Source organism: Cebidichthys violaceus, unplaced genomic scaffold, assembly GCF_023349555.1.
Source record: "Cebidichthys violaceus isolate CVI_PGR_0920_01 unplaced genomic scaffold, fCebVio1.0.p SCAF_2, whole genome shotgun sequence".
In the NCBI taxonomy this organism is placed as follows: Eukaryota; Metazoa; Chordata; class Actinopteri; order Perciformes; family Stichaeidae; genus Cebidichthys; species Cebidichthys violaceus.
In genome coordinates, this window is record NW_027176372.1 from 13517495 (window position 1) to 13534671 (window position 17177).

Sequence of the window (17177 nt, forward strand, 5' to 3'; positions counted from 1 at the left end):
AGTGTTGAACACAGAACTTTTACTCATAACTTTGGCATTGGGAAACCTTGAAATGTATTTAATAAAAAAAATATGAATACATGCTCCTTTAGTGGTCTCTTTGTCCCTCACCAACATGTAGAAACAGCAGTTGAAGTACCCTGGTCACCATTGAGAGCACATATACCTGGCAACCCATAGCAGAATAAACACTTTTATATCATTACAATGCATAAAAAAAAAAAAAAAAAAAAAGGACTAAATCTATTTAAATAGGTACCAATTTGTCACTTATTTTACAATGATCGCCACAGAGCAAAGCAAGCCTATGCTAGCTGTCTAAACAAAAAGGTTAATTGTTCCTTCCAACAACCGAATCAAGTAAGCACAAAAGACCGTATCAGAGTTCTGCCATCTCTTTATTCTTTTTAATTATATTTAGAACCTCGCGGCATCATCGACAGCATACAGTTAACAGACAATACAAAAAAAAAAAAAAAAAAAAAAAGCTTAGAAAATACTTACCTAGGCCGTTCCTGGTTTGTGGGATTAAAAAAACAAGATCAATTTGACATCTAAACTGAAATTTAGGCCCTTTCCAATGAATTGAAGCTCCCATGACCAGCTTTGTCCAATAATTTTTTTTTTTTACAAGCATGGTGTGACATCAAACAGGACAACAGCCATTGAACATATTCCTTGACTGACAAAATGAATAAAACCTGGCATTTGGTGAAAGGAAGAACACATTCCTCAAAACTTGCACTTTTACTCATCGTAGTAATTAAACAGTTTAAGACAAACTAAAGAGCAATCTCCGTTGCGATCTAAGTTTTACAATTACATGTTAAAGCTGATGAAACTTAAGAGTCACAATGTCAATGGTGCAACATTGTCCTTTTAAAACACAACACTCTTAATCCATTTATAAATAGATCAACAAGAAATGACAGCTGAGCATTTTCTCCACAAGCTGCAGATAATCCTGTACACACACCGACAGGAGAAAAAAAAATCCACTGATCCAAGTACAGAAGGGTTAGCAGGGCATTCACAATCCTCATGCTCACCAAATATACTGTGTTTTAGGACAAGAGTCTCAGACGAGATGCCTGGAAGTCTCAGGCTGCATCTGGCTCAGGAAATACAGATGTGTGAGGAAGCAATGGGTGTGATGGGGAAAAAAGTGTACATCTGTAGGCTCCTTCACAAATAAGAGTCCCATTTATAGTAGAGGAAAGCAATGGAGACAATCATTGAGGGAGAGGGCTGGAGTGGACACTGACCATTCCAAGCAAGAGTGTCAACAATGGTTTAAGAAAAGAAAGACGGTGGGGACGGCTGGATATGATTGACAAGAATTCAGCATGCTTCCAGTTCAGGCGTTCTCACTGGCCTCTACTGAATGGATGTTGATCAGGGGTTCAGGCTTTTTGCCGTTGCTGTGGTGCTCCCACATCTGCAGATAGAGCCGCTCCAGGTCAATCGTGTACTGCTTGGTGTTGAAAAGAGGGCTGCAGATCCGCTGCTTCCATACACGCGCTCTGACCATCTTCAGGCTAAAAAGGAGACAAAATAATATAGTCAGACTTCAGAGTTTAACAAAAACGTGTTTTCAAAAGAAGTCGATCAAATTCTACTTACTATTCCATGTCAGAGCCCAGCTTGACTGCTATGTCCTCATAATCCTGACGACTCTGCGCTATTAGCTCAGGGCAGCCCAGACAGTTGAGTTGTGAGGCAGCCACACGGGAGGCAAGGGTCTCACCTGAAAAACAGGTGTTACAATTAAAGAGCAGCCTTCACTTGAAATGTGTTCTGCGTACATGGCATCATAGGAAATCCAACATTTATAAAAATGGCTGTATTTTCCGAGTATTGCAGTAATATTGACTAAAACATTTGTATCAAATTAGCAACCAACAGTTGTAAGACTGCCCTCGATACCCTAGCTTCCTAACCTGGCATGGTGACCATGGGTGTTCCAGCCCAGAGAACATCCATGCCTGTGGTGTGACCATTGCACAGAGGAGTGTCTAGACACACATCAGCCAGCTGGCCCCTCCTCACATGCTCCTCCTTGGGGGCCACAGGAGAGAAGATGATGCGAGAGCCAGGCAGACCCATATTCAGAGCGTACTGTTGGATGTTGGGCTCGCCGACGGCCGGGAACCGAAGAAGCCACAGCACACTGTTGGGCACGCGCTTCAGGATCTGCAGGGAGAGGGGAGCTTTAAAAAGCAGAACACAAAAAGGAACACCCAAAGCAGTTAGACCCAAGTCTAAACCAAAGCTTATCCAACTTACATTGGCCCACATCTGAAGAGTAGGGGGGTCAATCTTGTAGAGCTGGTTAAAGTTGCAGTAGACAATGGAGTCCTCTGGGAGACCGTACTGGGAGCGGGTCGTCACAACGATTGTGCGAGGCACCTCCTCCCCAGTGGCAGCTTTGTTGTTGATCTAAAATTGGGGACAAAACAGTATTGCTTAGAGGTGGAGTAATCGTAAAGCTTTCATCCTGAAGGGTTAAAGTGTGACAGATCTCAACTGTTTGAGAGCCTACTGGTGATAATATGGTGTTTGGAAAGCCAAGACCGCATCATTCATTTTTACAGCTAATCCATTGTGCCACCATTTCCCTCACCAACAGCTCTGTGCCTGCACCTTACTTTCATGAAGTCATCATACCTGCAAGGCCAAAGTCTCAGAGACTAAAGGCTCATCTGCTGAAACGACCTGGAAAAGCAGCAGGCTAAATTAAATGGCTGCCCTCGCCTCGTTTCTGCATTGGTGGATGTTTTGTACCCGTGCTATGCCCATCAAAGATTTGGAGTTACATGGAGTGGTGTGTCCGAGTCAAACATACCTGTGTGGTTGCCAGGCCATTGCTGACAGTGAAGCCATTGATGGTGACCTGGATTTGGCCTTGGTTGATCATGTTGATGATTGCTTCAGCCGCTGTGTTCATGGGGATGACGGGCATGGACAGAGCTCCATTTGTGTCCCCAGCAGTTTCCTGGTTGATGTCACACTTCATCTGGTCACAGACAACAGTTTCAATTAAAATTCCAAATCATTCAACAATATGATGGGTTCATAATTATTATTGAATAATAATAATAATAATAATAATAATTATTATTATTTTTCACTTATTGAAAACATTTTCCCCTGGAAAACTTGAACATAACCTAAGGACAAAAGGATGTTTTGTTTTGCTCTAAAATTGTGATTCACGAGTTCCTTAATTTGTCATTAACAAACTTATAACGATTTCTTCAGGACATTTTCTGAACTCACCTTTATCACTTTCACATCTGGCAGACTGTCCAAGTAAGCCTTCAGATCAATACCATTGAGAACAATGCGGTTGTCAAAGATGTGTCCATTAGATTTGAAGTCAATCACAGCCTTTTTCTGTGGGGCCAAAAAAAGAGAAAACAAACGTTTGATTGATTATATTTTAAAGTGTTTCCTATTTTGCTTTTATTTAGTATTCAAACAAGACTCAGCTCACAAACCTTGAGGTGAGGGAACATGTTGGCATGGTCTCCGATGAAGAAAGTATGAGGCATGTAGGCCAGTTTCTCAGAATACTGCTCAGCTACTTCAAAAGGTGACGTTTCCTTGTCAGAGATGATGTAGTCCATGAAGGGAGCCCCACTGGTTCCAGGGTAACCCAGCCACATAGTCTGTTGGGATCAGATTAATAGGACTGTGAAGATGCAGTTATTCATTTGTATAGGTGACGTTTATCCCCCAAGTTACAACTCTGCGTCAATCAGAAATGATATGTATTGATCACCTGAACGGGGGCAGGGCGGAGGGCAAACAGCTCATTTCGGGCTCCCTTGGTGTATCCGTTCATGTTGACCAGAACATGGATTCCATCCTGGTGAATACGATCAGCTGCCTTGCCATTGCAAGGAATCTGCAGGACAGAAGTACCAGTTTCAGTAAAAATGGTTTGTTTTTGACATCGTATTATATTCAAATGACCAGCCAGTTAAAAATGCCCATCCTTAAGGTTAATAGACACACAAGAAGCGTCCCCAGGTCACAACAGTTACCTGTGAGAGGTCTGTGAAATGATGAGCCTCTGCTACCACTTTCACACGGAAGTTGGTGCTGTCATCAGGACTGAGCGCATAGCAGAACACCTTGAGGAGAAAAACAGTATTCACTCGTACGCTCACGTTTACTTACATGCAATTTATCAATTACCAGCAGGTCCATACATTGTAAAACACATACTTAACTCGTCTGGTCAAGTTTGTAATTTCTAAATTTGAAATTACAATAAAGATCTCCTACCTCAAATTTCTCTGGATTGTGCATTCCAGGAATCGACTGCATCAGGTGGGAAGTAGGGTGGTTGCCAAAGTCGGAGCTGACGTAGCCGACACGCAGACGACCACCGCTGGCCTTCAGGTCCTTTGGATGCTCAAAAGCAGGTTTGTGCAGTGCATTGATCTGTGGAATTAGCAATAGTGTAAGAATACAACTACAGCAGGATAGCCAATTCCAGTTTGACCGAGTTACACATACTGTAGCAATGTTGGCCTAATACTGAACCATGAGTAACAACCATCGATTCATTTAAATTCATGTCCAACTTTAAAATCATACCCTTATCCCTGCAAGCAACCCATGCACCACAAACTGTCACCTCTTTTTCTACTAAGCTTAAATACATCCAGTATGGTGCCCATCCCTTACCTTCCCCATATCCCTGCAGACAGCCACTGCCATCACCAGCCACCTTCCATCCCCCCCCAAAAATGAATTAAAGTTTACTTGCTTTGATCAGTGCGTGTACCTTGTCCAGGCAAAGGTTTCCGTGGCGTTCAGCAATGGCCTTGCGGAAGCCGTGGGAGAGTGGATACAGCATGCTGTGGTGTGGGTGCACTGAGGGCAAGCGGTTCTTATCCAGCTGGTCGGCCACGATGCTCACAAGCTTCTTCATCCGCTCATCGTAATCTGTCCAGTCGCACACAATCTGGGAGAGTGACAGAAATAAAGAGTCATTAGAAAATGTGCTTTATTTCAATATAGCAAAAAAAAGAATGGTACTATGGTATGTACTGTAAATTCATTGGCATATATGAACCTGCAGACAATGTGCCAAGTTGCAGTAAGCATCAGGGAAGTCCGGTTTGAGTTTCAAGGCTGTGCGGTAAGATGCAATGGCCTCTGGGATGTTTCCAGAATCCTAATAGTCAAGAGAAACATTAGAATACTAAATGAAAATACATCACACATAAACAGGTGGCGATATATGCATGACTGGGTAATCTGCATGCGACTCCACAAAGCAATCACAACATGTTCTTTGAAGACAGTAATATTGCAATCACCCTTTACCGAGCAACAACTTTATCATCAGTTGCCTCAAACAGAAATTCAAGTAATAGCCTACATACAGTATATAATTTAAACTAATATGAACCTATTAGCCATAACACTGTTATTGACGAATTCCAACTGTTTATAGTTCCATACAAATGGAATTAGAGTGATATTTTATTGCTGTTGGAGCTGCTGGCTAAACCTGGAGAGGTAGAGCTCTATGGTGAACAGACACAATTCTGAACAACAGCAAACAACAGCAAACAACAAGGGAATATTACCAAAGATCAAACCAAGAATCACTCCTACCTTGTGGATAGAGGCCAAATTACTGTGCGCATCAGCAAAGGCGGGGTTGATCTGGATGGCACGGGTGTAGCATTGCAGCGCTCCCTGTACGTCTTGCATTTCCTTCAGTGTATTGCCCATGTTGGAGTAGGCATCAGCAAAAGTAGGACTGATTCTAAAACCAAACAGGAAATCAGGTTTAAAACTTGGAAAGTGTACTTGTTCACCAACTGATGGAATATCTGCGCGATGTGACCTCACACCAATATCATTAGGCGCACTGAAGGTTTTGCTTCAACTATCGTAAAATAATATTACATGAATCCAAACTAAGTCAGCAGGTACCTCAAGCATATATTCACAAACCTGATGGCCTCCTTGTAGTGCATGAGGGCCTCCTGGAGTTTCCCCTGCTGCTGCAGGACACTGGCAAGGTTAGAGTGAGCTGCTGCAAACTCTGGGAACACCTGATGACAAAAAAAAAAAAAAAAAAAAAAGGGTTACCAAGAAGAATAGTACAATAAATGCCATGCTCACTGTCACAGCAAACATGTTCGACCTATTCACAGCAGAAAATATCAGTAAACTCTGAACTCGCCTCCAGTGCTTTCCTGTAGAGCTGAACTGCCTCTTCAATGTTGCCCTGCTCACGCTTGATGTTGGCCAAGTTGTTAAGAGAGTCTGCATGGGTTGGACACAAACGCAAGGCTGTGTTGTAGCACTCTTCTGCTTCAGACACCTGGGAAAGACATAAGCATTATAAAAGTTAAATTCATTAAGTGCTTACTGAATTATAGAGACCTCACAACTATGTGCTGCCTTACATTGCCTTTCTCTTTCAGGGCATTCGCCAAATTGCAATAAGCATCGGGGAAGTGGGGCTGCAATTCAATAGCCCGGCGGTAGGTGTCAATAGCCAAATCAATGAGGCCTTGCTCGTAGTAGACACAGGCCAGGTTTCCATGAACCACCGCATGGTTGGGGCTCAGACTCAGGGCTCTCAGGTATCCAGCCACAGCTCTGGAAACAAAAAGATACTGTAGTTTTCATCTTTTTAAATAACTTCTCACAAGCCATTAATAGTGGAACTGCTACATTTTACACAATTTTATTTCTACTATTTAAGTATATACAAATTCAGTTCTGAAAATAAACCCAATGTACAGCAGTTGGGTTACAGCCATGACTATGATGGTGCAATAAATGTGCCCTGCCTAAACAATGGTATGAGAAAAGAGCTCCAGGATCAACACAGACAAGGAGGTAATGGAATGGACAGAACAAAAGTTCTTGACTCATTTGAAATTCCAAAAGGTGTGGCAGAGTGCTGCTTTCAAAAGACAAAGGATTAGACATGACTGTATGAAGGGAGTATTATACTGTCTACCATGTCATGACTTGAACTCACCTGTCAAAGATGCGGGCTTCTTTCAAGACATTTCCCAAATTGATGTATGCGTCAAGGAAATTTGGGTCCAGGGTCACTGCCTAAAAAGTGAAACCAAACTTAAAAACATGCAACAATAATATAGACCAGACAGTAGCAGGATGCAAAAATCAAGGTTCCCAATCTTCCCTAAAGATAATTTAGGACATTTATAATCGCGCTATATTCTGCACGTGCATCTCTGTGGAAGTCTGATTTTAAAAAGACGTGCATCTGTTACTGGTAAATAGTCTAGTAGAGGATTGGAAAATAAGAGAATGTTCACAAGACTTTCCGGGACATATTACTTTTTCTCTCATTTACCATTTGTTTTCCATGACTGGAAAATTGGTCAACTGTTGTCCAGGGACAACTGGGAACCCTGAGAATGTTACCAAAAATAAAAAAATAAAAAAAAAATTAAAAAAAGAAGTGTGCAACTGACCTTTTCAAAATGGTGTATGGCCAGCCATATCTCTCCTTGAGCATTGAACACACAGCCCAGGTTGCTCCAAGCCACTGCAAAGTTGGGCTGAGTCTCTATGGCTTTCAGGTAGCAAGCCTTCAAAGGGTTTACAATGAAAAACCATAGGAAAGGAGAAGAGGTAGAATGGGAGCGGTATAGTGTGTAGAGGGGAGGATAAGGGATGGTAAAATAAAAAAACAAATAGAAGATTGAGAATAAAAGTAAGAAAAAACAAAAAGGGCAGAGAAAGCAAAATTAGTGACTATTCTCCATCATGGCAAAAAGTGAGTCTACAGCATGGGCTCGCGTGCGCAAAATTCTGCCGCGCTAAGCTGCATTGCTTTTTCCTACGCTGCGCGGATCCAACCAAAACCAACACTTGTGCCCGCATCCTTCAGTTATAACCACATTCTATCAAATGCAGTGGTCCCCACACCAGGTACAGTGTGCTGTCCTTAATCAAATCAACGCTGTTTAGTTAAACCCCCAAAACATATATTAAGATCTAAAGAAATCCCAAATTGAATGTGGGTATGATATCTCACAACCTGGGATGCTGGACAGTTCGTGCCAGTGATGGTCCCTGTAATGCGTGCGCAACAAACGCGAGCGCATGGCGTGTCTATTGCCACCACCACGGCGCCCCATATCATGCCATTTGCGTGACCGTGCTCATGGCAACGGTCATTTATCGCTGCTGCGCTCGCTGGATGGCCAGGTCAGACTGCTGCAGACCAACAACCCCGGGCAGAATGCCTGAAACACCAGACTAGCACACACTCAGCACCCATCACATCTCAGAATTGAAGGGGATTCAGGGGTCAACCAGTGGCTACACCAGGATGTTAACAGGGGGAATTTGGAAATGAACAGCCAATAAACAATAATTTCCTTATTGAATTGGTAAAATGTTTTTACTGTACATCGCAAAATCAGTGTTTTTCCAACAGCCAATTAGGTCTGAGATTAAGGGGCATTTGGGAGCGAGGCTGGTTGAGAGTGGGGAGAGGTCGGCAACCAACAGGCCAAAGGGAGTGAGGGTGTGTGGGTCGCATGCTTGCGCTTTCCGCCTTTTTGGTTTCTTGGAGGATATCGCTGCGCGGCCCCTGCGCTACTGCAGACTCACAGCGCACTATCTGCATCATCAGAACGCTGCAACTCCAAATAAAGAAGGAAAAACAAAACAAAATAGGAAAAATAAACAACACGTAAGAGTTAGAGGGTTCTTACTTGTTTTTCACCATTATTGCTTCCAAATCCTAGTTTCTTTTTACTTAATACAGAATTGGGTTATTAGTGTAGCATATTGTAAGAAATGCTTACTGTAATTCGTTTTGGCTACTTTTTTTTTTTTTTCTTTTGCTCTTCAAAGGAAGCCACAAGACAGAGGAGCATGAAGTGAGGTGGTTTTTCTTTTGTTGTCAGTTACAAACCCGTTACCATATTTTTGGACTTTGTCAGAGTTGTGGCCGCAGCTGGCTGGAAGAAGAGGAGAGGACTGAGGCTGCCCTAGTGTTCCTTTCCGCCAGGCACCTACGCAGGAATAGTGTCACCCACCTGAAACCTTCTAAATAACAATATCAGTTGTGGAAAAACCAAAAGAGACAAAATCAGAAAACAAGGTCGTTAGTAAAAGTCTTCAAACAATACATTCTCTTTAAATATGGAAATAAAACAGGTTCTTCCAAAACACAACAAACATAAAAACAGACTATACTTAAGTTTTCATTCATGCAATGACTGTTTCATTTCAAAGAAAACAAAAAATGCTTTCGGGTAAGTGGGAGGGAAGAAAGGCTTTGATATGTTCAGTTTTATCAGTAAAATATAGGTTGAAGTCAGATTTGCAGCTGTTCATCAATTCAGGTTTCATATGAAACTACAGGAGGGCAGTTACTGGCTTGATCTTGGCCAAATGAACTGATCCCATTTCTTTGGGAATAGTATTACATATTTGAAGGAAAAGGGAAGAAGTATTAATCATTTTCGGTCATTCTTTTTGCATTTTCATGAAATATCTTTAAATCTTTGATTTCGTTATCCTGGCTTGCTTTCTTGAATCCTGGCCAATGGGTGGGGAGAAAAGTCTGTGGTGTAATTATTGGCATCTAGAAGCCTCCAAAGCTCTGAAATAAAGAAGTCATCGCTGTTGCTGCGCGGGCCTGTCTTTCTAACCCAGCATCTGACGCAGGTGGTGGAGTACAGATTGTGAGCTGCCTGCCTGACGACACTTGGAACCATTTTATGGCACTTGAGAATGAGCACTCATTCATAACCCCACTCACTTTAACACTATTCAACAGCAGTGGATATCGGTCAGATAGCCAGCTGTGTACCGTTTCTTTTACCAACAATAGCCAAAAGAACTAATGTGTGCATGAAAAGCGCTGTCGCGGTGTGCTTGAGCACCGACAGGGCAAGGCTGAAGGGTCAGGAAGGCAGCTCTCAGCGCGCAGACTCCATCAATCCTTTGCGAGCGCGCGGGGGGTGGAGCGACAGAGCAGGGGAGCTTGTGACTCCCTGATGCTCCTCCCCACTCCTTTACCCCCCTCTAGCACGAAATAAGATGGCCTGTAACCACTGAGACAACTCCACGTTTGACCCAACCCAGGGAGCCCCTTCATACAGACTGAAGTCTTAAAATGACAAAAGGGAAATGAAACCCACACTGGCAGCAACTGTGCTGACAGCAAACTGAGACCAAAAGCTTGTCACTGGGCACGTGATAAACCATATTGGGAGTGTAGTGGTTAGGTTAGAAACCATCTTACCTTTTGCACTGCAAAGATAAACTAGCTTCTCATCAGTTCATATATTCTTCAAAGACCGAGCCAGCATTTTCCCTCCAAAATCTATATGAAAATGCACGGGCTGAGGTTCAAAATTGACAATATAGATCAAATGTTTTGATTGAAAAACTCCAGCCTTTCTTCCTGAAAGGAGAGGGGCTGACCGTTGGTAACAGGTCGGGGTAAAGCAAAGGCTTAAAGAGGATACAAGACTAAAAGATACAGGTTGGGGACAAATGTGGTAATATACTATATTAAAAAATGTTTAAAAAGTAATCACCAGAAAGTGTGTTGTATGATTATAAAAAAAAAAAAAAAAAAAAAATTTAAAACTGGAAGATTGTTTGCCCCATACAGGTGTCAACTCGTTGTCCAATACCTTCAAAAGAAGGTTAGGGGTGAGAAGCTTACTGCAACTCTGATGAATGAGAAAAAAGCTGCCATGTCCCGTCCCTCACTGGGCCGTAGGGGTTTAAGGGAAAGGACTTGATTTGGCCTAAACATTTTAAAGCAGAGACAGGAACAATATCTATGGCTTTTTTGTGGGGGAGCACTAAAAACAAAAATGTATTTATAAAAATGAAAAAAATAAAACACAAACACATATATACAGAGGGCAATGCGCTGTAACATACCTTGGCCTCTTCCAAACGTCCAAGGGCTTTAAGCAAGTTGCCCAAGTCGCTACGCACACAATAGAGATCCTGGAGGGGGGACAAACATTTTAATTTTACTGCTACAATAAACTGCAGATCAATGTTTTGATTCCAAATATGTTTGCATCATTAGCAAATAGATTGCTGTACATTTAAAGAGTAACTCAACACCCCCTGAAAACCTCATCTTTGCTGTCCTCCAATGGTTGAACTTTTCACTTTCCTGCAGTGAAATACAGGAGTACTCCCGGACTACAGCTGACAGAATTAGCCGTAGCACTCCATTATAATATTTATCTAGATTTCAGAGGTAGTGCATTTATTTTGTGCTGCACTATACAATGACATGGCCTGCGGCTTGTCAACATAAAATGAAATGGTCAATTCGATTTTTTGGGAAGAAAATTAATCATTTAGATTAATAGTCGAATAAATAGATAAGACAATGAGTTGTTAGTGGCAGCTCTTTCTCTGACCTTGTGACATCACTGTTGAGTGTGGTTACAGGTGCAACAGAGCCCATTTCTGACCACACCCAACGACACCTAACAGTGATGGTTGTGGTCAGAGGTGAAGCAGGCTTGAAGCAACCAGAGGGGGCAGATAAACTTTGCTTTTCAGTCGGTGTTAAGTTACTCTCTATGGTTTTTAACAAATGGCACAGCACTTACGGGGTTGTACTGTAAGGCAGAAACATAAGCCTGCACTGCTCCCTCCATGTCTCCTGCGGCCACCAAAGCAGCGGCCAAGTTGATGTAGCCATCAATAAAATCTGGTTTCAGCCTCAGAGCATGGCGGTAATGCTCTATGGCCTCCTGCAGTTGCCCACGCTCCTTGTACACGTTCCCCAGGTTGGAGTAGGCCTCTGCCAACATTGGGTTCTGTTTGATGGCCAAGGTGCTGAAGTGAGCGGACCTGTGGGGCCAGAACGGGTACAGAATGGTCAGAATCCTGAAAAGAGTGGCTGGCGGTGTTTGCTTGACGCCTTGTGTAGAGGCAGCAGGAGGTGGGTAAATAGTCAAACAGCACTTCAAGATGAAGAGCCTTAAAATGCTGAAAACATTGATACATGACATACAATACAACACAACACAGTTCACCAACTTCCATTCTAACAGAAATCCATTATTTGAGTGCACATGATACAAAGTTTAGTACTGCTTGCAGTATACTCCAAATTAAACCATGTTGCATCTATGACGAAGACTATGCATCCCATTTCGCTTTGATGGTCACAGATTGTACATCCTTTCCTAGCCACTGTTGAATATCTTCACAACAAAAGACAACTAACCAAACAGTCATCACTTGGTAAATTATAAAAAGCATATCCAGTAATTATTTCAGATTTGTCTGCACATTTTCTGCCCGATCCCTCTTAGTCCTTTGACAATAATACGACAACACCGTGAATTGAAATTAATTCGGAGTATACTGATGGCATTAGGTATACTGAAGGAATAGAAAAGAGTAAACAAAATGGAATGTTTAAACCTGTAACTCGCAAGACCCGAAACCATGGCACCTGTAAAGCAAGGGTATGGCCACCACCGAAACAGTGTTAGAATCACAGGGGAACTGAGCGAGACCAGATCGAGCAAAAAAAAAAAAAAAAAAAAAAAAAAAAAAAAAGGCTTTCCAGAGGACCGCTCAGTTGCTGTAAGTGACTCCCAAGACCAGCCGTGTGCACTTAAAGTCACATACGACCCATTATTGTCTGCCACTGCCACATGCTCAGTGTGCGTTGAGTGAGCTCCCCACACCTCACCTGTCGAGTCTTCGGCACTGGAAGTGGATGGAGGACAGGAGCAGCAGCACGCCTGTGTTATCAGGCTCCTGTCTCCATAGCTGCATGCAGTGGCGCTCGGCTGCCTCAAAGTCTCCCGACTGATACTCCCGGTGCGCCAGCTCAGCCAACCCTTGGAAGGAAAGCATACGTTTTGTCGGTTCTGGAGCACCAACCAACACATCCCAAGGAGGGGGGGGAAACAACATGTTAGATGTGATGAAGAAATTAAAGCAGACAAATGAAAACAAAATTAAATAAAAAGAGGTGAAGCTAATATTGTCAATGACAAATAATAGCTATCAATTTTAACTCAATTGGGGAAATAAAAATGAGCACTCAGATCACATGTTGCAATCTAGACAAATCTTTTTTACCATTCCAATTTCAATTTTTACACCAAAGTTGCATTACTTGACTGCAGACGACGGTTTGGTTTAAAATGCATCTCCTTTGAAGACAAGAAACGGCATACTCAGACACACTATTTTGTTTGTGATTTATAAATGCTTTAGCGGGATAATGATAGCAAACAAGAACACTCAGCTGAAAGACTAACTAGGGCTGATTAAATAAAAGTTACACTGTGCTATGTACCTGACGGAGTTCCAATATGTTACCCTGATTCACAAAAAAATGTTAATGAGATACTATTTCAAGTAAACCTGAATCCATGCATGAGATGAAAAACAAACAGGGAGGGGGGACGATATACCGGCAGAAATTCAGACGTTCTGGCGACACTTTGGCTTTCACATTTTAAAAAGATAATCCAAAAGCCTGACAGTACAGTCTTTAGTTGCTTTAATACCATACAGTCTTAATATAGGAGATATGTTGGTTGTAAATATTGATTTACTTTTCATTTTGCATGCGTTTAGTGATTTGCCATCTTTCTCTTGTAAACAATGGTATTCATTACTTAACTTGGTGTTATATTTGTCTTTTTCACACACACACACACACACACACACACACACACACACACACACACACACACACTTTTAAAGGCTCCATGTCAAAAGAGATGAAACCGTCAATAGCAGATGAACCTACAGTCACTTGAGGTCAAATTATTCAGGGTGTGGCATAAACAACATGCCACAGATGCATGCATGATGAACACAAGGGTGGAGAAGTTCTAATGTTTTAGGGACATTCCAACTGTTGTGCAGTGGATGCACACATCTGCAAACTGATGCCAGAGCACACCAAGATCCCAGTAGATCAGGTTCCATGACCATTACGTAACAATACTTGCATGCAGGATGGATAGTTTCGATTACATAAAGCACCCTGTCCTAATGCAACATTAACAGTTACGCGAAATGCCGTTCAGGGTTACATTAAGATGTACAATCAGTGATCTCCTTTAGGATTTTTTCTGAAGTGGTTTTAACAGAAAAATAGCCATTAACCATAAGAATCTACGATAAGCAGTGATGTGTACGCGCTCATTTTAACAGCGTGGCACTGCACGGCCCACACTACATTGGTTGTCAAGACGAGTAGCTTTTAATAGTCACCAGAACCAAAGATGGAGACGTTTTCAAAAGAAGAGGACATGTTTCTCTCATTCACTGATCACAAAACACAACGACAACTGTATGCCGTTTGGACTAGCATACATGCTAGCCAGCTAGCTTAGCTTCAATGCAAACTGTTTTAGATAAAAACCACAGACTATAATAATAATAATAATAATAATAATAATAATAATAATAATAATAATGGCAAAACTCTTTATTTTAGCACACTTGCCCGTAATTTAGGTCATCAAGTAGACACTCGTAAACTATTTTAAGATATTCCTTACAACCTGCTACGAATTAGCATTAGTGGCTCGAGACTAAAGCAATAATACGACGGGAGAGGAATAAACTGGGCCTACATTGCCAATATAATCATGTTCCGATATGTGACAAGAAAGATTGCATTTGGTGAAAGCATAACCATTAGTACATTCGCAATATTGATTTGAATACATATGAGCTACTTTGGAGTCGCTGGAAATAGCTAGCGTAACATTTTAACACGAGATAACGTCGTCTTACTTGCCATTTTGCTACCGTTAGCTTAGCTAAATGATTTCAACCAACCTGTGCTGTCAGCCACGTTTCCCACGGAGGTCGCCATCTCCACAGTCTTCGTGTCTCGCACGGTGGTCGTCAATGTGTCTTCTGGTAGATTACCGTTTCAGAGAAAAATTGTGCGACAAGCAGTCGTCTTTGTCGGCTGCGACTAGCAATCACGTTGCCAGGCAAGCTAAGTAACGTTAGCTAACGTTACGTTACCTTTCTATTAGATGTTCCGTACAGCACTTAATGAAGCTCTTGCAAATGTCTATATATAGTTCAGCCGGGTGATAATTAATCATCTAACCTCGCTACAATCCCTAACCTTTTACTGGAGTTACATGTGCTGTTGCTTTATGGTTGAAGGTGATTTCTCCTCACAACAAAGCTGCTATGGAACATAAAATGGCGGAACGGGTGGAACTCGTTTTTGAGAGAAACTAGTTCCGCACATCGTCATTACGAGGAAACATGCATACAATTGTAATAAATGTCGTATTGGCAAAATAATAATTCACAGGATGCGGGCTTGAAGTAGTGTGTGCTAATCGTGTGTTATACGTTTCATGACGGAAATAGAAATAATAGAAAATGATCTTGCGCGGAGGAACACATTGGTGCAGTGAGACAGAGTGCAAGTCACGTCCATATCAGACTGTTCTTGAGAAAGGCATCATCAGTGCTTCCACAAACATCTTGTAGTGTGCTGTTTTTCCAACCATGTATTTCTTTAAGCGGAACAGGACAAATTAATTAATTACAACATAACTTCATAAATGTTGTACAGTAACGTAATTACTATACTAACGTAATATTGTGTTGTGTCGTTTTGTGTAGCACATGTGCCATTTCAATGTCCAGGGGAATACAGTATTTTCAATTCAATTATTTCCAAGATTTAATTATATAAAACAAAGATTTCCTAACACTGCCCATGGCCCAGTTATGCAGAACCCTACTTGAGTGTAACAATTTTTTTTTATCTGTTATTGAAGTTAGTATCAGGGATCTGTAGCTTGACCAAATGTATATATAATATAGGCATTAGGCATACAGTGAAAGTAGGCCTCCTGTATGTGGGCCTACTGATGGTATGCAATATTCAGAATCACCAACAGAGGGCAGCCTCTGTAAACCTATATGAAAGAAAGACTTCTGGAGTCATGCAAAGTGGCTTTGAACATGATTTTACCTTAAATGTAGTTATTTTTGCAGATCCTGCATGGTATTTACTTGTCTGTCGTTAGCAACAGAATACCCTGGGTTGTGATATAATATGGGGTTTGAATTCAGCTATTAAATAGTTGTTGCACATTTCATACCACTGAAAGAGACCCTTCTTCAGTTTGTTAATAAAACATTGTCAATAAAGCATTTTGGCCAGTGTCACAGTTTTATTACAGACCTCAGTCAATATTAATTTGAAACCTAAATTAAAGGCAACACAGGATCTCATCTTATTCTCCCATATGCACAGTATAGTCTCAATTAATGTATAGTCAACACATTAGTTTTAAGGATGTGGCCCCTGAAGTGATAGTCATTAACATGCCATTCTGCCCTGAAGATGTTGAAAAGGGGGCTACTGCTTGCAGTTTTTCCCATAGTCCCTCTATGGGAAAGTAGTTGACATCATTGCCCATGTTGGCTTTGCTCTGTGTGCTCAAAGCATGCCTATGGTGCAGGGTTTGTGTACTCTTCCTCGCGTTCCTCTCCTTTGCTCTCACTCTTCACACTGTTTAGCGGTCACTTGTGCACAGAATGATGTCATGGGCACTGTGTGTCTATGACAATTGCATCTGACATGCTTTATCTTTGTGCAGGCTACAGTCACTAGGAAGGCGGTCAGGGTGAACTCATCTTCCCCTGCCTAAAGGGTCGGTGACAGCTCTCCACAACAGACCCTGCTTTCACACAAGCTATTTTAGGAAGCATGTGAGAGCAAGCGGTTCATTCACTCACAGGTCAATTTAGGCGTTATTAAAATCTCAGCATAGCCTGGAGATATTGAGAGTTTGTTGCACCGTTTAATTGCCAGGCCAGAAAATTCTGCTACCAAATGAGTGGCCGAAATTATTTCAGCCCATTTAGTTTAGGAGAAGATCCAATGCAAGCTGATGACCCACATTGTTTGTGGTGTTTTGGTATGCTTTCCAAAATACTTGAATAGGGTCACTTTGGGATAGAGAGGGAGTTATTTGTTCATTAGTTAGATATTTTTTGCTCCGTTCGGTGACTCATAACAGAAAGCTGTCTTACAGCGCATGAGCTCAGTGAAAACATATTTCACTGTAATGGGGGAATTTTCTCTTGCTGGCACACATCTGGAACAGCCATCGTGGATCTCAGTGTCTCAGTCAGTA

General features: G+C 41.8%; 1 protein-coding gene across 5 annotated transcripts; it reads right to left on the reverse strand.

Moving 5' to 3' along the window:
- Positions 1–379: 379 nt before the first annotated feature.
- Positions 380–15215, reverse strand: LOC137875363 (UDP-N-acetylglucosamine--peptide N-acetylglucosaminyltransferase 110 kDa subunit). Of its 5 annotated transcripts, none has more exons than XM_068714542.1 (22): positions 14839–15215; positions 12722–12872; positions 11625–11868; positions 10933–11001; positions 7488–7604; positions 7025–7104; positions 6441–6636; positions 6215–6355; positions 5983–6083; positions 5638–5791; positions 5090–5191; positions 4799–4978; positions 4294–4452; positions 4050–4139; positions 3785–3910; positions 3501–3671; positions 3280–3396; positions 2846–3016; positions 2287–2439; positions 1941–2193; positions 1624–1747; positions 380–1538 (listed from the first exon to the last, which is right to left on the reverse strand). In XM_068714542.1, exons 1-22 carry the CDS (start codon positions 14873–14875, stop codon positions 1358–1360), a joined length of 3117 nt encoding a protein of 1038 aa, XP_068570643.1. In that variant the 5' UTR covers positions 14876–15215; the 3' UTR covers positions 380–1357. The 5 variants fall into 5 exon arrangements, with proteins under 5 accessions (XP_068570643.1, XP_068570642.1, XP_068570641.1 ...); XM_068714541.1 differs by having other exon boundaries at positions 4781–4978; XM_068714540.1 differs by having other exon boundaries at positions 12722–12902.
- Positions 15216–17177: the final 1962 nt, after the last annotated feature.